The sequence below is a fragment of the Plasmodium brasilianum genome, chromosome 9 (assembly GCF_023973825.1).
Source record: "Plasmodium brasilianum strain Bolivian I chromosome 9, whole genome shotgun sequence".
In the NCBI taxonomy this organism is placed as follows: domain Eukaryota; phylum Apicomplexa; class Aconoidasida; order Haemosporida; family Plasmodiidae; genus Plasmodium; species Plasmodium brasilianum.
The window spans coordinates 1,159,023-1,181,190 of NC_090122.1; the positions used below are offsets into that span (position 1 = coordinate 1,159,023).

The 22,168-nt window shown below is 26.1% G+C and overlaps 4 protein-coding genes across 4 annotated transcripts; 1 reads left to right on the forward strand and 3 right to left on the reverse strand.

Annotated features, from left to right (window-relative positions):
- Positions 1-2,575: 2,575 nt before the first annotated feature.
- On the forward strand, positions 2,576-5,827 carry MKS88_002877 (CRAL/TRIO domain-containing protein; the record flags this gene model as incomplete). Its single annotated transcript, XM_067215923.1, has 10 exons — positions 2,576-2,659; positions 3,043-3,272; positions 3,527-3,629; positions 3,821-3,910; positions 4,189-4,222; positions 4,455-4,582; positions 5,049-5,141; positions 5,262-5,306; positions 5,429-5,468; positions 5,769-5,827. 10 exons carry the CDS (start codon positions 2,576-2,578, stop codon positions 5,825-5,827), a joined length of 906 nt encoding a protein of 301 aa, XP_067073453.1.
- An 825-nt stretch (positions 5,828-6,652) lies between these two features.
- On the reverse strand, positions 6,653-9,367 carry MKS88_002878 (uncharacterized protein; the record flags this gene model as incomplete). Its single annotated transcript, XM_067215924.1, has 4 exons — positions 6,653-6,703; positions 6,923-6,981; positions 7,312-7,626; positions 7,846-9,367. 4 exons carry the CDS (start codon positions 9,365-9,367, stop codon positions 6,653-6,655), a joined length of 1,947 nt encoding a protein of 648 aa, XP_067073454.1.
- A 1,241-nt stretch (positions 9,368-10,608) lies between these two features.
- MKS88_002879 (TFIIS central domain-containing protein) lies at positions 10,609-14,966 on the reverse strand (the record flags this gene model as incomplete). The annotated part of the gene is made up of 2 exons (XM_067215925.1): positions 10,609-14,010; positions 14,058-14,966. 2 exons carry the CDS (start codon positions 14,964-14,966, stop codon positions 10,609-10,611), a joined length of 4,311 nt encoding a protein of 1,436 aa, XP_067073455.1.
- A 3,115-nt stretch (positions 14,967-18,081) lies between these two features.
- Positions 18,082-20,262, reverse strand: MKS88_002880 (uncharacterized protein; the record flags this gene model as incomplete). Its single annotated transcript, XM_067215926.1, has 4 exons — positions 18,082-19,050; positions 19,116-19,277; positions 19,749-19,826; positions 20,218-20,262. The coding sequence occupies 4 exons, from the start codon at positions 20,260-20,262 to the stop codon at positions 18,082-18,084; spliced, it is 1,254 nt and encodes a 417-aa protein (XP_067073456.1).
- Positions 20,263-22,168: the final 1,906 nt, after the last annotated feature.

Sequence of the window (22,168 nt, forward strand, 5' to 3'; positions counted from 1 at the left end):
TATTTCTTTTATAGGTTTTTTATGCTCCGTTGTTATGGTATAATATATATTACAACTATACATTCTTCATAGGAAATGTTTATTATATATTATATAATAGAATAAAAAATTGCTTTGTTTAGTTGTGTTCTGTTCTCTTCTGTTTCGCTTTATTGTTTTATCAATTCACTGTCTCCTTCTCTTTGTATATTCTATAGGTAATATTCACATGTATCTTAATGGCACATACAATTTATAGGATAATTAGTCAGCAAGGAGTGAAACATCACTCACAGTGAGGGATAAAAAAAAAAAAAAAAAGTTGAACAAGAAGAGTTAGATAAACATGAGGAGAAACAGGCTAAAAATAAAAGCCAAAACAAAGTAAAAGTTAATATTGATAAATATATTTATTTCTAAATGAAAAAAAAAAAGAAAAAAAAGTAACACTGCTGATATTTTTTTTTTTTTGTTGTTCTACAATATGAAATATAAACGTATTAAATTTATAGCTTAATTCATTTTATTATATCTCTCATGCACGAAATTATAAATTGCTGTTATATAGATGGATACAAATGATTTATAAATACTAATCCTTTTTCTTTTATTCTTCTTTTACCTTATTTTCTTTAGTTAAGAGTAAAAGCAAAATTTATAATTCTTCCTACTTTAAAAAAATATGTTATTTTATCATGATCTTGTTTACTTTTTTTTTTTTTTTTTTTCTATTCAACATTAATAATGTTTTATTATTGTAATGTTCTTTTTGTTCTGTTGAATAACTCTTATCTTTGAGTGAAATATAAAGAAAAAAGAAAAGAAAAAAAATGTACCATGTACCATGTACCAAGTAACAGGTAACAGGTAAAAAAAAAGGTTGTAACGAAAAAAGCGAAATGGACAAATCACATAGGCGAAGCTAATGAAATTTTTATTTTCTTTCTCCTTATAGATATATACAAGCTTACAACAATACTGATAAAAAAATGCTTATAATATATATATATATATATATATATATAAAATAATATGAAAAAAATTAAAAATTTCTTTCTTAGTAAATTGTAAAATCAAAAAATAGCTAAATTTATACTAAATGATAGAAAGGGAAAAGCCGTTTTTTTAAAATTTAAAACAAACATCAATTATAAATACGTATTTATTATATTTTACTTCTAACGTGTTAAACGCAATGTTACATAAGAAGTAATATTTGGCAATACTAGGTTCATTAATAAAAAAATAAACTAAAAAATAAGATACTAGATCGAAGTATGCATATATAAACATATGAATATACGAACATAAGAACATAATAACATACGAACATATAAGCATATTTACATGTATAAATAATTACTAATTAGATAAATAAATATAACAATTCCATATACATATCTTACACGTACTACATTACAAATTTTATGGTTGACACAGGAATAACAGCTACATTTATGTATATGCATATATTTATATATATATATATGTATATATATATGTATATATATATGTATATTAAAAATATATATATACATGTACATATTATATATATAAATTAAAAATATATATATGCAAATAAATTATATGCATATGTATATTATTAATATATATATGCATAACCTCCTTATTGCATGCGTAAAAAATTATTAGGCTAACAAAATATATAGTAGTAAAAATAAAAAGAAATTAATAATTGCTGTAGTACAAAAAACTCAGTAAGGAAAGGATGGAAGAAGTCCTGTAACCAGATTAGTCTAGAAAATGTAAATTCTTTTAATAAAAATGGTAATATATATATATATATATACATTCATACGAACATATATTTATATATATATATATATATTTTTATTTGAAGAACAAATTTTAATGAAGTGAATTTTTTAGTTTTTTAAAAAAAAATTGTAAAGGGAAAAAATAAATATGTATAAATTTTGCGCTTCAAAATTTTTATTTTTTATATATAGGGATTAACACTTTAATAAAAGCTTAAAAAAAATTAAAAAAAAAAAAATAGAAGGAAAAAAAAATAAGGAATAAATAAGGGAAAAAAAATTGAAAAAAATAAGGATATATAAATAAAAAAAGAATTAATTTTTAGAGGGAAAAACATATCATACTTTTATTATTTCTGACTGTTATATATTTGCCCCTTTTTTCTTTTTTGCTTTTAAATTATTTAAAATTTTTTTTTATAAATTTTTTAATATAATAGTATTCCAATTATAATAGAGTTCTAGTTTATACAGATATATATATATATATATACGTGTATATAGACATATATATATATATATATATGCACCATACATAATACTCGCCACTGTTGAAATATTTTTTTTTTACGAGTTTTTGAATATCGAAAATATATAAGTAATTAGAAATTGAAATCCTTTAAAAAGGGACTTTAAGAATTCGAAATTATTCTTATGATAAATTACACATAAATCTTAATTTTTGTATACATAGATATAATCGCATTTTTTACATGTACAAAAACGTACATACATACGTAGATAAATATATAATATAAAAAAGCCTTAGTCCTTGAACAGATATAACAATACTTATCTCCACACATAAATCAAGAACAATGAATGAAAGTACAAATGACAAGAATGATTTTATGACAGACAAGGTTTTATCATATAAACCATCCAAGGAGGAAATTAAATATGTAAACATATGCATTTGCATATAAATATATATATAATATGTGTTATACATATGTATATAGATATACATATATATTCGTATATGTACATATATTATATAATAAGAAAAAAAAAAAAAAAATACCTCTTTAAATTAAGCTTGATTTGTTATATATTAATGTACATTAAATACAAAGAACTCGTATTGCATTTTGTATGATTTATTATTTCTATTATTATTTCTATTATTATTTCTATTATTATTTCTATTATTATTTCTATTATTATTTCTATTATTATTTCTATTATTATTGCTGTTGTTATTGCTGTTGTTATTGCTGTTGTTATTTCTATTATTATTGCAATTGCTATTATTATTTTTTTTTTCCCCATTTCCCATTTTTAGTATCATAATAATAAACAGAAAAGTATAAGATATATATTCTGCAATCAAGAATTAGATGATTATGAAAAGGAAAAAATAAAAGAGCTAAAAGATTTTGTCAATAATTTAAAGCAAAAAGAGTGGGAACAAAAAAAAGTGGAGGAAGGAAAGGAAAAAGCAGAAACGTACGAGTCTCTATTTGCTGATACTGTATTTAATGATGACAATTACGTACTAAGATTTTTACAAGGGTTAGTATATATATATATATATATATATATGTGTATATGTATATTTGTGGAAAAAGTTGAATATTTCAGTGTATCAAAAAACGCACACATGTTATATGTATGCACCATGTATACACGTAATACCTTAATGGATGTAATTTACCTGACATTGCATATGTTTATGAAAAATATGTACTATATTTCTGTACTTACGTACTTATGCACATTTTTTTTTTTTTTTTTTTTTTTTTTTTTCTTTTGCGTACTAATAATAGAAATGAGTACAATTTTGAAAAATGTTATTATGATATGGTAAGACACTTGGAATGGAGAAAAGAAAATCTTCCAGTGAAATACGAGGACGTTAAGGATATATTAGTAATTAAAAGAAAAAAAATAATAAAATTGGGGATATGAGAAATTGAGAAAATGAACTTCTCTCTACATGAACTGCTAACTAAGAGAACATATAGGCATTTGAACAAAATAACTAGCTGAACGATATAAATAAAAAATATTATTTCTCTACTTTGATTTTTATACGTTTCATCTTTTATTTTTTATTGCAGAATAATGGCTATATCTACGTTCATGGAAGGGATAAACAAATGCACCCTATAATTGTTATCAACTGCAAAAATTTTATTACAGCAAATGCTGTAAGTAGATAAGTAAAAGTGTGAACATATGTGTGTGTAGGCGTTTGTTTATATATATGTACATATACATGTTTATATGCACGTGTTTATAAATTAAATATGTGCATTTTGAACTGTTTTCAATTTATATAATATTGTTATCTGTAGACATATGCATATACATATTTACCATATATTGTGTATTGTTCATCGTGTATTGTTCATCGTGTATTGTTTATTGTATATTGTCTATTGTGTACTTTATATTGTTTATTATTTTTTTTTTTTTTTCATTGCAGAAAGACGTTTTAAAGGTAGTGTACTACTGGCTGGGTAATTCTACGATTACATCTTATTTATTTAATTATATTTTGGTTACTTGTTAATACGTATTACATTTCTTTGGATACATTAACATATTTTACTGTTCCCCTTACGTTTTTCGTTTTTTACCCTTTTTTTTTTTTTAATTTATTTTTTCCTTTCGTTTAGGCTTTTTTTTTTTTTTTTTTTTTTTTTTCTTCGTTTCTTACAATTTTTTTTTTCGTATTTCTTTCATTTTTAGAGTACATTATATCGAAACTATTCGTTGAAGGAAAAATTGAACAGTGGCGAGTCATCGTGGACCTAAGTTCCTGTGGTGTTTTAAATATACCTATAGGAACATTAAAGGATATTTCCAGATGCTTAAGTGTAATTATAATATAACAAAATATAATATGTAGTACAAGAAATGAACGAAATTTTTATATCAGCAAAGCTTACTCAAAATAAAATGAAAATAAGAATAGAGTGAAAAGTGTTTTTATTTTCAATTTTAATTTCGTATTCTTATTTTTTATTTTGTATTCTTATATTTATTTCGCATTCTTATGTTTATTTCGCATTCTTATGTTTATTTCGCGTTCTTATGTTTATTTCGCATTCTTATGTTTATTTCGCATTCTTATGTTTATTTCGCATTCTTATGTTTATTTCGCGTTCTTATGTTTATTTCGCATTCTTATGTTTATTTCATATTCTTATTTTTATTTCGTGTTCTCATTTTATTTTGTATTCTTATATTTATTTCGTATTCTTATATTTATTTCGTATTCTTATTTTTACTTTTTATTCTTATTCTTAAACTTATTCTTATTTTATCTTTTTCCCTTTCCAGTGCAATTATAGATCGAGGTTGTCAAAAATGTTAGTACTGAGTGCACCCCTGTTTGTAACTGGAATATGGCATATGCTTAAGTCCATCATACCTGTAACTTGAAAATTGGAAATTTTATAATAACTGAACATTTATTAGTCTCCTTTTTCCTTTTTTCCCAATTTCAATTATGATCATAAAAATTTTTTGCTTAATTTTTTATTTATTTTGTAGGTTGTTACACAGCAAAAAATTACTATATCATCATCGGAAATAGATGTAAGAAAAGACAGAAGTTTAACTTGTTACATAATCCTTTTTTTTTTTTTATTTTACGTATCGAAGAAGTTATTCTTTTCACGTATCATCTTCTTTTTCTCTTTTTTTTTTTATTTTTTTAGAAAAAATTGTTAGATCAAGTCGACGTGGACCAACTAGAAAGTAAGTTTTAGAAAGGTCTTTTTAGACATAACATTACATGAAGCTCAGTATATATAATTTATATGCATATATAATAAGCATATTACATATATGCATGCATATAAGCATATTACATATATATTACACATACATATATGCATGTATATAAGCATATTACATATATACACTTATACTTGTACATATAAAAACATATTATATATATGTGCATATTATGAAAATGTATCCCAAGAATAATGTACATTTATATTTAACTTTTTGCCTTATCATTTTTGTTTTTCTTTTTTCTATTCCCATTTTTAGGAAAATTCGGAGGAACATGCGATAATGCAACCGTGTTTACAGAACCTATTATGCCTTAAGTTTCATTTGTTATAATTTATAGTTTTCCCGTTTTAATTATATATATTTACTCATTTTCATTTCTTTTTTTTTATGATATATATATATATTTGAAAATTTTATTCTCTGTGCATATATTATGATGCATTTCACGTTGCTTCTGTTGCGTTGTGTTACTTTCCTTTTTTTTTTTTAATTTTCTATGTTCTCTTTATAGCTTTATTAAACACGTACGTCAATATATACACATTTATGTACCTATTAGTTATGTGTATATACACATGTATGTACATGCATATTTATATTTAAGTACACTTTGGTGTATATAGTATGTATACATGCTCACATGTGTGTATAACCCCGTTCGTAATTTTGTATTTTTTTATTTTTATTTTCATTTTTTTTTTTTTTTTTTTAAGTTTAATCGTCTAAACGAAAATTGATACTTTAAAATTTTTTTAAGAAACAAAAGCCATTTATATAAATGCATATGCTTATAAATCATTTTAACTTAGAACAAAAAGAAGTTTGATTTTGTGTAAAATAAAAGACAAAAAATATATACATACAAACAGGCAAATGGTTGTGTAATATAATCATGTGTGCACACATACGCATATACATATATATATACATATAAATGTAAATATATATATATATATATATTTATTGATTTATTATACGTATGCATGTTGACATATCTTTTTAAGACATATCCTTTTTAACATTCACAATTGGTTACAATGAAATAGAGGATTATAATTAATAAGGTGTAAAAACGTATATACAAAACATATTACGAAATAATGAAAGTGGGGGAAGTATCCTTTTTTTTTTTTTTTTCCCTACAGTTGGAAAGAATTATCTGAAGGGGGGAAATTCTGTTCATTTTTTCCCTAATTCTTTTACCAAATATTTTGCTCACATTTCATCTCATTTTTTCATAGATCTTGGTCAAAAAACACGTGATAAAAGAACCGTTCAAGAATAACAAAAGATAAGCCAAAAAAAAAGCAAGAAGAAAAGAAAAATATATGTAACACGAAATAACAAAAATATTTTTTTTGTCTTAACAAAGCAGTAAACTTTTTTTTCCCCCTAAAAAATAGCCTTACGGGATACGTTAATTTACTATCTTCATTTTGCTCGTTGCCCATATATTTGTGCATGTACTCTGAATTATGTACATGTGTAATAAAAAAAAAAAAAAAAATTTATAATTCCTTTTACATAACAAAATAAATGCATAAATAGGTTAGCTGCACAAAATCGCTAAATTATTTACTATATGTTATATGTCCTACATAAGGCTTAAATGGTTTGCAGTACACACGAGGTACACTACACGACTTCACACTGAGAAATTTTTACCGTTTACTACTTTTCTGCTAATACAACAGCTCATTAAGTTCTCAAATTTACATAAAAGCGAAATGTTTTTATAAATACTTAAAAATGGTAGAACTTATTATCAATGATAAAAACACACGGTAGATATTTTTACCTTTCGTACACTTTATCAAGTTACCCATTTCAGTCTCTTTGTCTTTTTGTTCGTATTTATTTTTGTCTTTTTCTTCGTCTTTATTTTTGTCTTTTTCTTCGTATTTATTTTTGTCTTTTTCTTCGTCTTTATTTTTGTCTTTTACTTCGTCTTTATTTTTGTCTTTTACTTCGTCTTTATTTTTGTCTTTTACTTCGTCTTTATTTTTGTCTTTTACTTCGTCTCTATCTTTGTCTTTTTCTTCGTCTTTATCTTTGTCTTTTTCTTCTTCTTTATATTTGTTTTTATCTTTGACTTTGGCTTTTTCCTTTTCTTCTAAAATGGGACAAATAATAGTTCACTTATCTGACGTTACACTTTTTTTTTTTTTTTCGATCTATTATGCTTCGAATAATAGCCTTATTATTTTATTTTTTTATAAACTATTTCGTTTACCAGTAATATTTTTATTTTATATTTTTTTTTTTTTTTTCCGAGCTATTAAGCTGTCAACAATAGCCTCATTTTCTTTTCTTTTTTTTATATTTACCTTACCTTTATTTATATTTTCATTTTCAATGTTTATATTTGTAGTACAAAAATTGGTCGATTCTTCTTCTGTATCTTTTAAATTTAGACATGTTACTAATTCTTTTCTTTTTTTTTCTAGCCGATTATTTATTAATGAAATGTCATAAGAGGAGTAACTCATACAATTATTCAAGAGCTCTTTTTTCAAATGATCTTCTCCTCCTTTGCTCTTATGAAAATTTGATACGCTTTCAGAATTCGTACTAGCGGTAACAGTATCATGAGATTTGCAAGCTTTTACCTTATCTGTTTCAAAAATATTTAAATTGGCTACATTTTCCAAACTGGTTATATTTTCCAAATTTACTGCATTTTCTAAACTGGTCATATAAGCACAGTCGGAATTTTGAACATGATCCCCCCTAGGGCTTGTACTTTCTGTTCTGATTTGTGTGTGTCCCACTTTCTCATCCCTTAACATAGAAATCTTAGCCTTCCTCTGATCTTGATTTTGTCTATTTGTGCTATATATATCTCCTATAGATATGCATTCATCAATTATGTCTAATACTGTAAAATTTTTTTGTTCTTTCTTTCTATTTATTACTGTTTTTAGTATTTGATCTAAATCTTTACTATTTTTTTTATATTCACATTCCTCGTCGTTACCCTCTTCTAAATTTTCGTATGTTCTTACAAGGCTACTATCATCACTTTCCGATTTGTCTGAAGTCATGTCTACATTTGATTTATCACTTAAGTTAACAATATTTTTAATATTACTTAAATTGTTTTTTATTTTGTATATGCTGTTGTTTATAATACGTACACTCTTGTTGATGGAGGAGGTACAAGTAGCATCATCGTCGTTACAGTTATTGTAATAAGAACCATCGTTATAAGAGAGATCATCATCATCATCGTCATCATTTTCATCATCATCATTTTCATTATTATCATTTTCATCATTATCATTTTCATCATTATCATTTTCATCATCATCATTTTCATCATTATCATTTTCATCATTATCATTTTCATCATTATCATTTTCATCATTATCATTTTCATCATTATCATTTTCACCATCATCATTTTCACCATCATCATTTTCACCATCATCATTTTCACCATCATCATTTTCGCCATCATCATTATTATCGTTTACATAAATTTTGTCTGTTGCAGTTTTTGCATAATCATCATTTAGAAATAATATGTTTTTATCGTCCTTGTTGAAACTGCTATAATGTATATCATCTACCTTCACACCATCTGCTTTATTGTGGTCCACCAGGTCATCTTTCACGGTTGCATTATTACTTACAATGTTTATATTCCTAAAGCTTTTCCTTGCGTGTGCATTTTCATAATTTCCTTCCTCTTGGTCATTATTACTTACACACAATATTTTCTTGTATGTTTTTTCCCCCAAAGTAATCTTCTTTTCGTCATATGGGACTCCCAATTTTTCTGTTTCAACCTCATTTTTTTCTTCCAATGTGAATGGAGGATGTTTTTCATTACCATTATGCTGCAACTTCATCAAGGTGTTTTGCAGCGTGAATATAACTAATACAAGTTTAAAAAGGGTAAAAGAAAAATAAAGAAGCTAAATGAAACGAAAAAACCCTCGATTCTAATTAGAGTTAACTAAAATGGCTCAGACTAAACAGCTGAACAGTTAATGAGATATTGGGGCTATAAAATGGGAAAGTAAAATAAAAGGATAAAAAATGAAGACGCGCATAATGGTCTAGTTATATAACATAAAAATAACAAAAGAGCTTTTTAATTTTTTGTTTACATTCATTTTTTTCCACATATGGATATGCAGTAAAAAGGGGGCATGTATATGTATTTTATAAATATATATACATGAATATATTTGTATATATTCATACGTATATATATATTCATATATATATACTATAAAGATAATTTTGACAAAAACACGTAAAAATAAATATAAACTTGTGAAAAAAAAATTTATGGGTAAACTAACTCCCCTTTAATATGAATGGGTAAAAGATAGAGACACATATAGGCCCCACAAGCGCATGTAAAAGGTCAAGTATAAACCATAAAAATAGCATATGGCATGTGTTAAATGGTATGTGTTATGTGTTATGTGTTATGCGTTATGTGTTATATGTTAAATATAATTAGTATAGGAACCATTTAAAGAAAGAAAAAAATAATTTTGGACAGCTTTTTCATAATTAAACAGTATAATTAATTAATAATAAATGCGTACAAATGGTGCAATTTTTTTTTTTTTTTTTTTTTCTCTTCAAAATACATCATCAAATGATCAAATGTAGAGTATAATCTTGGATAAGGGACGCATATAAAGCTGAGTGTGTATGGGGTAATAAAAAAGGAAGACAGGAAAAAAAAAATGAAAAAAATAATAAATTAAAAAAAAGAGAAGCAAAATAAATTAAAAAAAAGAGAAAAAATATATATTAAAAAAAAGAAAAGCAAAATAAATTACAAAAAAGAGAAAAAATATATATTAAAAAAAAGAAAAGCAAAATAAATTACAAAAAAGAGAAAAAATATATATTAAAAAAAAGAAAAGCAAAATAAATTACAAAAAAGAGAAAAAATATATATTAAAAAAAAAAAAAAAAGCAAAATAAATTACAAAAAAGAGAAAAACAATATATTAAAAAAAAGAGAAAAAAAATATATTAAAAAAAAGAAAAGCAAAATAAATTAAAAGAAAAAAAAAAAAAAAAAATGCTTCGTACTCCTCGCGGAAAGCGCAAGGACCCATATATATTAAAAATCCTCATTCTTACTAGCATCTATGATGGTAAGTATTCTATTATATGAATTGTCTAGAAACGTTAATATAGGAGAAGAGGCATACTTTGGCATATGCTCATAAGCCGACTTTAAATTTTTATATGTATATTCGAAAGTGTATTTTTCCACAGAAGGTATTGTACATGGATTCCCAGATTTATCTTCATATTTACATGTGCTGTCGTCTTTGTTTTTCCCATTCATGTGATCATTCTGCTTTGTGCTACTACTACTACTACAATTATTATTACTAATACCCTGCTCTGTGTTTGTCATATTTCTTGGAGTATTTAGGTGCTCATAGTTTTTTTTTTCGATTCCAATATTTGCATTCTGATTAGAATAATCCCCCAAATTTTGGTCATCTCCTTGTTCATTTTTTTTTGCCTCTATCTTCTCGTCATATATAACACTAGGTTGATAAGGCTCCTCGTCATTATTTTTTACATTTTTTAAATTTATATAATTTTCACGTAAATATATGTTTTCATAAAAATATTTTCTTTCATGTTCTTTTCTTTTATTTTGTAAACTAATTGGAGCTAAATCTGATGAATCCATTTGAGCTAGGTCACTACAACTAATTGTTCCATTTAGTATTTTTTTCCTCAATTCGGAATTATCTTTTCTTAGTAAATTACTACATATAGAAAATAGCTTCATTTTAATATCCATCTTATTATTATATGTTTGTATTACTTGCTCTACTATATTTTTACTGATCATTGTTGTATCTGCATCCATGTTTTCCTTATCTAAGCACTGTTTTATTTTATCAATTACTTTTGTATATTTCGTTATACTTCTACTTCCTACATCCTCGTCATTGCACTGTGTATCCTTTTCATCCAAGTCCTCAACTAATTTTTTATATTCCTCGTCTTTTCTTTCTCTACGCAATCTTTCATAAACATTGTTCCCGCTGCTGACGGCCATGTTGTTCCCACTGCTGACTGTATTGCTTCCACTACTAACCGTGTTATTGCCACTGCTGGCCATGTTATTATCCTCACTTACATTTTTCCCTTTTACAGAAATTATTTTTTTCGTCCTAGAATTTTCATTTTTCTTTTGTGGTTTTCCTTTTTTTTTCCTCTTTTTTCTTTTTTTTCTACTAGATGTATATTCATCAATGTAAAATCCCGAGTCACCACTATATACTTCTTCATTTAGTATTTGTTTTTCTTCCACAATATCCTCATCTGTATTATCTTTTAAATCTTCATTAAAGGAATACTCATCCTCGCTTTCATTCGGTAAGCACTTTTCATCGAACAATTCATCGTCCTCCTCTTTTTTTTTTTTTTTTCTTTTCTTTCCTCGGCATCTTTTGCTATCCCTTTTGTTGTTGGTTTTCTCAAAGACATTTGTTCCACTATTTGTAGCTGCACACCCAGGAATATGATATCCACCATTCTGAGTGCATTGACAATTTGTATTAATTCCTTTCTCATCATTTTTTGCAACATCAAAAATTTCAACAATTTCGTTATTACTATTTGCACCTGTACAACTGTCAATCAGGGTTTTACCCTCCTCGTTCACCTTCTTTCTTTTTTTTCTTTTTTTTTTACTTTCATTTGCAAGATATCGTGAATGCTGGACTAAACTTTTTATCATTTCTTCAGTTCCACTTTCCTTCCTCCCTTTTTTTGATTTATTTGGGAATAATGCACTTTTATTATTGTTCCTTTTTTTCTCACCTTCTTTCTCTGCCTTTATGTTATTGTTACTTCTTTTTTTTTTTTTATTAGAAGAAGGGGTGGCATATTTTCTGTTACCGGGTACTAGCGTATGGTCACTCGCACGCTTTTCACTACTACTACAGTAACTGATACTGCTACTACTACTGCTACTTGTACTACTACTGGTACTGCTACTTTCACTACTACTACTGTTGTTACTGCTACTTCTACCGCTGCTGCCAACACGATCATGTTTAACAATAATAGGCAAGTGTTCCCCTAATTTTGTGCTTTTTTTTTTATTTGTTTCACACATGGGAGATATAATTTTTTTTTTTCTTGCTTGTGCAGGTGAATTTTTCACTTTTTCATTTAAAGTTATTTTATTTTTCTGAACAGTTAATAATAAAACTTCTTCTTTTGTTACATCATATAAGGAGAAAAAGGGAATATCAAGGTGGAAGATATTTTTTATATATTCATTATATAAAACAAAATTATGGTTAAATGAATTTACGATATTACAAAAATAAGAGAAATAATTTATATGTTCATTTAAATTATATACATTATTATGTATGCAATTCATGCATATAAAATATATATCTGTTTGCTTAATTTTTTGTCTTTTTATTTTTATATCATATGATTTTTTATATTTCTGAAAAAATACGTACATTTTATTATTTCCTTCAGAATTATTAGTAGTATCCATATCTTTACTACTCGTAAAAGTAAAAATTTTATGGGCCATTATTATATTAATATCATAATAAATTCTACAGTTAAAACAAAAAAAATACAGAAATTCAAAATTTTTGTACGTTAATACATAATTATTACTTTTGTCATAATAAAAATTAGAGTTATCCCTTATTTTCTCATATAAATTCGCATTAATGTAAAAATTTAAACTTTCGCTATTTCTTCTATTTAGGATAACACAATTTTTTGTTACTTGAGGAATTAATTTTGCATTCTTGCACAGAAAATTCTCATAGTAAAAAACTCTGAACGAGCAGTTTTTCCCCCTTTGTGCTCTCTCCTTCGTCATTCCGTTAAACACAATTTTTTCGTCGTACACACAGGGGGTACTGTTATCACTGTTATTGTTACTGTTACTGAGGCTACTACGACTGCTACTACTACAGTTCGCTTCTTCGTTCAGAATATTCATATTTAGAGCGGGAGTGTCAACTTTTTGCGCGCTTTTTGCATTTTGTGTTGCTTCCGATGAGGACCCATTGCACCGATAAGTGATACCTCCTATTATGTGACTTCCTACCTTTCCATTTAATTCATCAAGGCTATATTTCCCCTTCTCATTACTGGGTTCACTATCACATGCTACTGCTTCATTATCCTTTCCGTTCATAAAAGAAGCAGAGTTGGCACCACTACATTTGTCAGTAGTCCCTACCAAAGGTTTAAAGCGTTTTTCAAAATTGAGCACATCCAGCTGTTTGTTATGCTCGTAACACAAAGGGAAACTATTGAATAAATATATAAATTCGTAAAAATTATAAACATCTATTCGGTTAATTACACTTTTTACATCATTTTTATTATAATATCCTAAACAGGGTAATACATTCCATCTATTCATAAAACATTCAAAACTGTTATATAAGAATTTTTTACATTCATTATTAGTATAAATTAGCTGGCTTATAATATTTATATTACTATCCTGTTTGACGAAATTATAAATTTGTGATATTCTGATTTGGTCATTACCTTCCATAATACTAATAGTATCATATTTTCGTAATTTCCCCAAATGACTTTTAATTTTTTTTTTTTTTTTTTTCTAATGTTTTTTTTATTTTCATCGTATTTTTTGATTATATCAGAATTTTTTAAATTATTTAAATAACTATTCTTTTCGATTTCATTTTTTTCCAAAATGCCTGAAGAAAGTTCAGATGAAGATGATGTTGTTGAGTACGAAGAGTACAAACTAGAGGAAGAAACTGATTCCGATGAAGATGCACAAGAATTTGACGAAGAAACAGACACGTGTGAATTAGAATGATTCTTATTATATATGTTGTGTGTCTTATTATTATTTTCATATGGTACATCCGGATTGGATTGTAAAAGATTAATATTTCTACTATCATCTGTATTATGCTTATCTTTTTTGTTCATTATTATTTCCATTCCGCTAGATAAATTACAATTGGTTACACATGGTTCATTATAACCCCCTTTGCTTTTATATATAGCACATTCACCCACGTCCTGCTTAAGAATTTGATGCGTCTGCGGTTTTCCATGGTGCTCATCCTTTTCAGCCCGTTCATCCTTTGCATCCTTTTCGTCCTTTTTATTCCGTTTCACATAATTCGCTTTGGGATAAGATTCAACATGTAAAATATCATATACTGACGGCTTTTCATTTAACGTGGTATAACAAAAAGAATTTTTGTTTAAATAGCTATACAATTTGCATATATCGTTCAGCCTCATATGGTTATTTACTTTTCTAATATCTAGTTTTGTTAAGTCATAATCAAAAATATTTTTACAATTAATATCAACAAATTGTACATACTCCTCCTCTTCTTCCCGTGCTTTAATTTTTTTACTACTACAAGTATTTTTTTTATTTTCCTCTTTTATCACATTAGTTGTATTATTCATTTTTGCATTGTATGACGTTTTAGAAAAAAAATGAATAAAGGCATCAATTAGAGTAGTACATCTACTCAAACGAACATATATGCATACGTTTTATTTCGGCTCCAACTGACGAAAAAGTAGTAGTCATGTGGGGCATGGCACAGTGACGGAACAGCAGAGAAGAAATAATTTACACTTATACGAATAATATGCTGCTTTTATGGTTATATCTATTTTCCTTAGAAAACAAGAAAAGGAGTTTGTACAAAAATGCAAAAAATACTGTCCGCTATTACGGAAATATTCCTCATTTATATGGAAAATGTACGTATAAATACGTTTTATATGTATATAATATATATATATATATTAATATATATATATATATATATATATATACCCTTATACGTGCCACTTAAAAGAATTTAATAAGAATATTATTATGTTTGTACTGAAACTCGTGCAATGTAATTTCGTCTCTTAACTCCTTTCATTTTAATGAAGGAAAATTCTTTTAATATCAGTTATGTTCCCCTTTTAATTTCATTTTTATTAAAGAATAATGCTGGGGATGCAAAAGTAAATTTTTACTCGTAAAAATAAATTATGTAGATGATTAAAAATAATCATTACTCGTTCGTTTTTTTTTTTTTTTCTTATCTTATAAATATATTACATTATCACATCTTTTATAATATCATATCATTTATAATATTATATCAACCTGTATTATGTATTGAGTATTACGTATTATGTTTTTCTTTTCCTTTTTTTTTTCCTGTTCATTGAGTTGTTCCTTCATCAAAGAAGCCTCACGCATATATATGCATGTTGCTGTTACAGAAAAGCAAGTGAATAGAAATTTAAAAAAAGAAAAAAGAAAATTATATAGGTTAGCTGCCTGCGCTACGTAAATGTAAATTATAGCATTTTTGTTTGTTTGTTTGTTTGTTTGTTTGTTTGTTTGTTTGTTTGTTTTTTTGTTTGTTTGTTTGTTTGTTTTTTTGTTTGTTTGTTTGTTTGTTTGTTTGTTTTTTTGTTTGTTTTTTTGTATGTTTATTTTTTTGCTCTTTTGCTTTTTTTGTTTAATATTTTAAAAATATAAAAATGACAAATTAACAAAATTGTATATTTTTTTGGAGTGATATTTTATTCTGTACAAGTCAGATTTTTTTTTTTTCTTTCTTTTCTGTTTTATATTCTTCGTAGATAAAATGCATATATATATGTATATATGCATAACAGCCGTGCAAAGCTGAACTCCAAGAAGTAGAATGTTTTTATGAGGATATTTTTCCATACAAAATGAAAAATATTTCTTATTATAGTTTAGCTTAATTTAGCATTTCTTTAGCTGCTTGAGTTTAAGTCATATATTTAAGTTGCTCATAACATTGTATCAGTTTTAATATACTTGCTATTTTGTCTTTTTATATGGAGAAAAGAATTTTTTTTTTTTTTTTTTTTTTATTTTATTATTTTTTTTTTCACGTTAGATGATTTCAATATACGAGAATGCATGAAGGGTTTCCCTCAAAAAAAAAAATATTATTCTTGTCATTTCATTTGTGTATATACGCTCAGTTGCATAAGCTTACTCGTATATGCTTCACACATTATATATGTACAGTTAAACCTATTTACAATCGCTTGTACGTATAATCGCACTCGTATGCATTCTCATTTGTAAACCTAGTTATATTCATAATACGGATAAAAAAAGTACGTGGGGGAGAGGGAAGTGCTTCATTTATTTGCCAAGGCTACTATAAAAAGATCGGACCATAATTTTGAATTGAGTTCAAGTAATAATTGTTAACATTGGTAAGAAAGAAAGATAGGTTCATGCAAGTAATAAGGAAAGGGGGAAATGTAACACATAGAAAAAAGGGGCGATAGGAAGCGCATACATACTAGTTGGAAGTGGAACTATCTTTGTCCATATATCGTATACGCATATGTATATGTATATATAAGTATGTGCACATATTTACTTATATGCGACTATATTTACATATATGCGACTATATTTACATATATGCGACTATATTTACATATATGCGACTATATTTACATATATGCGACTATATTTACATATATGCGGCTATATTTACATATATGCGGCTATATTTACATATATGCGGCTATATTTACACATATGCGGCTATATTTACATATATGCGGCTATGTTTACGCATATATGGCTTCCCTTTTTTAAGCATTTATTTTTTTTCCCATTTTGAGGAGTTAAATATGTATGACGAGCATAAAATATGTTTGATTCACTTTTTTGAAAACCTGCATACAGATAGGTAGTATAATTAGCCATGTTTGAAAGAAGCTTTTTTGTTTTTTAAAAAATATAGTTAAGGAAAGGAACACAAAAAAAAAAAAAAAAATTTTTATTTATCACTTATGTGCATACGCCAATTACAAATATGAAGAAGTAATAATGGCGGTTAGAATAAAAAAATAGCAATATACCTTGTATAACTACATAAACAACTTACAAATATGTACATAAATAAATACGTACGTAGATATGCTTGCACGTGTAACTGCCATCCACTGAGTGTACCTCTTCTACAAGGAAGGAAACAAAAAAGAGGTAAAAAGGATAAAGCATTTTGCTTAGACAGTGTGAGTAAATGTTCTTATCTTCAGTTCTTTTAGAAAGTTCTACGTGTTGGTATAATGACAACACTAATGTGGAGGGAAAAAACTAGAAAAAAAAATAAAACTCAACTATACAATCATTGTGTATGGATTGGCTTCTATATCATCTTACACACACAATATGAAGTGGCAACAGCGAAAATGAATGTAGTCATAGTGCTAGTAGTGATAATACCCATAGCGGCAATGTGGTAATAATTAGCGCTTATATATGTATCCCCCCCCTATATACATTATGCACGACACACCTCCCCTGTTCTGATCCCTTTCAAAATTCAAGTCGTTCCAACATCCGTCGCTTCATATATAAACCAAGAAATTTGCATCACCTTCTCTTTGTATATATATGAGTACCTGTTTCAATTTACGTTAATTTTAAAAATATCTTCTAGATTTAATTTTGGTGTTTGCACACTGTGCGATTCGATTATATTATTATAATTTTCACTAGTAATATTTATTAGAAGTATGAAGTCAAGTTTTGGTATTCTTTTTTTTTTTTTTTTTTTTCATCTTTTTCGTCTACTATTATTAAGGTGGAGAATTCTTCGCAGTCGTTTACCAGATCTTTATAAACATCATCCTTGAAATTTATATCTTTTTTAAAATTATTAAAAGCATGATTATAAATCTTCATCATTTTAGTTGCTTCTAGTTCTACATTCGTAGCTAATTCTTTATTAATACAATAAATAGAATAATTAATAAAATTATAATCATCATTATTTGAGCAGTCCATTGAATTGTAATGATGATAAATATAATTATTTTTTTGTTTTTTATTTATATCCATTTTATCCTGGGTACTTGTACGTACTAATAAGTTTTCTATCAAGTCAAATATTCCTGAATTCGCTTCATTGAAGCTGTTATACTTGTTTGTTATTAGTTCCCCTATACTTTCTTGGTTCATTGTCGGTTCAAGCATTTCCTTTATTTTATCGAAGAACCACTCATTTGCCAAGGGAAAAACAGAATTCTCTTTTTCCCGCGTCTGTGGCTGTTCCAGCGATTCTCCCGCTTTGTTCTTGTCTCCAAATTCGTCTATCTCTAGCACATCTTTTTCTACTCCCACGTTATCCTCTACTATTACTCCTTCCGGTTCTACCTCTCTCTCCTCAATTCCCACTTCTACCCCTTGGGAAAAAGCTACTTCTCTTTTCTCATTCGAAGGAAGACTTTCACTGTTTATGTTTAAATTGTATTTATTTGTACCCTCATCACTTGGGTAGTAGTCCGCATATGAGCTCAGGTCACTTAGAAATGGTGATATATTTCTATTTTCTGCACTTAGGTGTATTTCTTTTTTTCTTTCCTTTTCCTTTTTTTTTTCCTTTTCCTTTTCCTTTTCCTTTTTTTTTTCCTTTTCCTTTTCCTTTTCCTTTTTTTTTTCCTTTTCCTTTTCCTTTTCTTTTTTTTTTTCCTTTTCCTTCTTTTCTACTTTTTTTTTTTTTCCTTCTTCTGCTCATCCTCTATTATCTTTTTGTGTCTAACTGAATCATCAGCACTATCATTCACAGTATCCCAAGCAGTTTCGTCGACGGGTTCTTTTACCAGTTCAGCTACTGTTTCGTCAACGAGTTCTTTATCTGAATGCTTCTCACTTTTTGCATTATTATTATCTTCATTATTTTCTTCCTCTTCGTTCTGTTTATCCTTTTAGGGTAAATGAAAAGATATGGGAAATGAGATGTAAATAAAAAGAAATACATGGAGGGGGAGAAAATAAAAAACAAAAAGAATGTGAGAATACAATGTAACAAAAGTAAACGCAAAAAATAAACCAGGTCAAAAGTGTGCGGCTTAAAACTAGACGAGTTTGCATATACGCACAAAACTTAATGAACGCATGTTTTATTAAATTTTTTGTTCATAACTCTGTATATATATATATATAGCTCGAAAGAAAAAAAAAATTAAATTAAAATAAAACAAAATAAAAATAAAACAAAACAAAATAAAAATAAAACAAAACAAAATAAAAATAAAACAAAATAAAAACAAAACAAAATAAAAATAAAACAGAATAAAAATAAAACAGAATAAAATAAAAATAATACAGAATTAAATAAAAATAATACAGAATAAAATAAAATATTTCAGCATGCCTTACATTTATACATTAACCTTTTTTTTTTCTTTTTTCTCTTTTCTTCTTACCGCATATCCTAATATGTTCCAAAGGGTAAAATTGTTGTTCGCTGCCTGAAAAAGGAGCACAGATATGCAATCGCAAATATATATGTAAATGTATATACGCATATATGTATATTTACATATATATACATATGTTTGTGTCTATAAGAAAGAAGATACACATGTGCTAATTTATGAAGAGATTTATATGTTTGATTACACAAAATTAAACTTTTCGCAGTGTAAGAGTGAAAATGAGATGTAAACACTATAAAGGCTAGTATATCTAGCCTGCACTACTTTACACTCCGACGTATGTATAACGGCAAAAAAGGGGATATATCCCGTTTTTTGCATTTTTCCAATTCTCCTATTTTCTCTATTTCTACTTTTCTTGAAGCATGCACATATAAATACACATAAGACGATATATACATGTATACAAGTATTTGCATATTACATTGTCGTTTCCCTGGTCATTGTTGTAGTTAATAAAGTTCCACATTATAACATGAGGTACTTATTTAATTGCTGTTCTTCACAAAAATTGCAATTCTTGATAAACTGGTCATGGTACTCTTCTCCTTAATATAAACATGTGCAAGCGAATGGAGGAAAACATTTCAAGTGTTTAAATTAATAATAAGCATATCATAAAAAGGCGAAATAAAAGATCATGCCTTCACCCACACATAATACACGAAAAAAAAAAAAAAAAAGGAAATAAATCAAAAGAGAATGGATAAAAAAGAAGGAAAAAGATAAAGAATGGGTTGAAAAAAAAAGTTAAAAACTTATTTCCACAAAAAAAGGGAAATATAAAATGGTACTACTGAAAAGTTGTTACAGCTAAATGCTTTTCTATTTCTAGTTATATATGTATGTATATTTATTTATATGTATATTTTTATATATGTATGTATATTTATTTATATGTATATTTTTATATATGTATATATATTTATTTATATGTGTATTTTTATATATGTACGTATATTTATTTATATGTACAAATATACAACAATACAGTTCGGAGGGTGTTTACTTAAAGGTTTTCAAAAAAAACAAAATCAGAAAATATAAAAGTCAACAACAACAACAAAAAATAAATTATTATACTGTTTTCCTTAAAGTTATACTATATTTTTTTTTTTTTTTTTTTCCTTGTGTGCATATATATATTAAGTAAATTAGTTGAGGGTTACGAGGGTTCAATTCGTCAAAAAAAAAATATATTATAAATCAAAAAAAATGGATTAACGAATAGACGTGTGAACAAACAATTGAACAAATAAAAAGGAGAAAAATAAAGAGAAAAAAACAAAAACGTAAACAAAAAAAAAAAAAAGAAAAAAAAGGCAAAAATAAATTAGAGTTTTATTTATATATTTAAGAGAAAACAATTTCTTTTATCAATTATTCGTTGTTTATTGTTTAATTTTTAGTTAACGGTCAACAAGATTTTTTTTTTTTTAACAATACCAGTTGTACAATCGTATACATAAATAGATATATATACATATATATATATATATATATATATATATATATATTTATATATATATATATATATATATAATATATATATTTATACATATGTATACTTATACTTCCCTACATTACTCCTAATTATACGTACATATATACATTTGCCCGAATAATTGTATATTTATATATATGCTTGCAATTATCGTTATACATACGTAATAATAAAAAAAATATACGCTGTTTGTTCATAAAAAATTATTCGTATATTTTTGTATGTATATATGTATATACGTGTATATAAATGTATTACAATTCCTACGATTTTGTTCTAAAAAATAATGAAATTCAAAAACTCAGGCGTAAAAAAACTAGTTGAATGTATAAAGAAAAAAGAAAAAATATGCTTTTGTTCTCTGTGGAGATTCATATTTTTTTTTTTTTTTTTTATTTAAAAAGAGCGAACAGTTTAAAGAAACATTTTTAATGCCAAATAAAGATAATTAAAAAAAATAAAAAAAAGCAAAGGAGTAAGGAAGCGAAGAAGCAAGAAAGCTCTTTTCTTTTAAGCTATGTATGTATATAATATATACGCAAGATGATGACGAGCAATGCTCTTATTTTAAAGAATTGTTTTATGTGAATAATGATACGCCGTTATAATTTCTGCGACAAATCTTATGGGTATGTACGTACGTAAATAAATACGTACATAAATGCATACATATAAACACGTATGTACATAAACACATACGTACCTACATTTTCAATTTCAAATATTGTGCATGTTTATATATATATATATATATATATGTACATGTACATACTTGTGCCAAGGCATATACAGCAATTTACGTATAAGTATATATGTAAAAACATGTATGGGTCCCTTTGAATTAGCATCTTTGATATTATTTTTATTATTA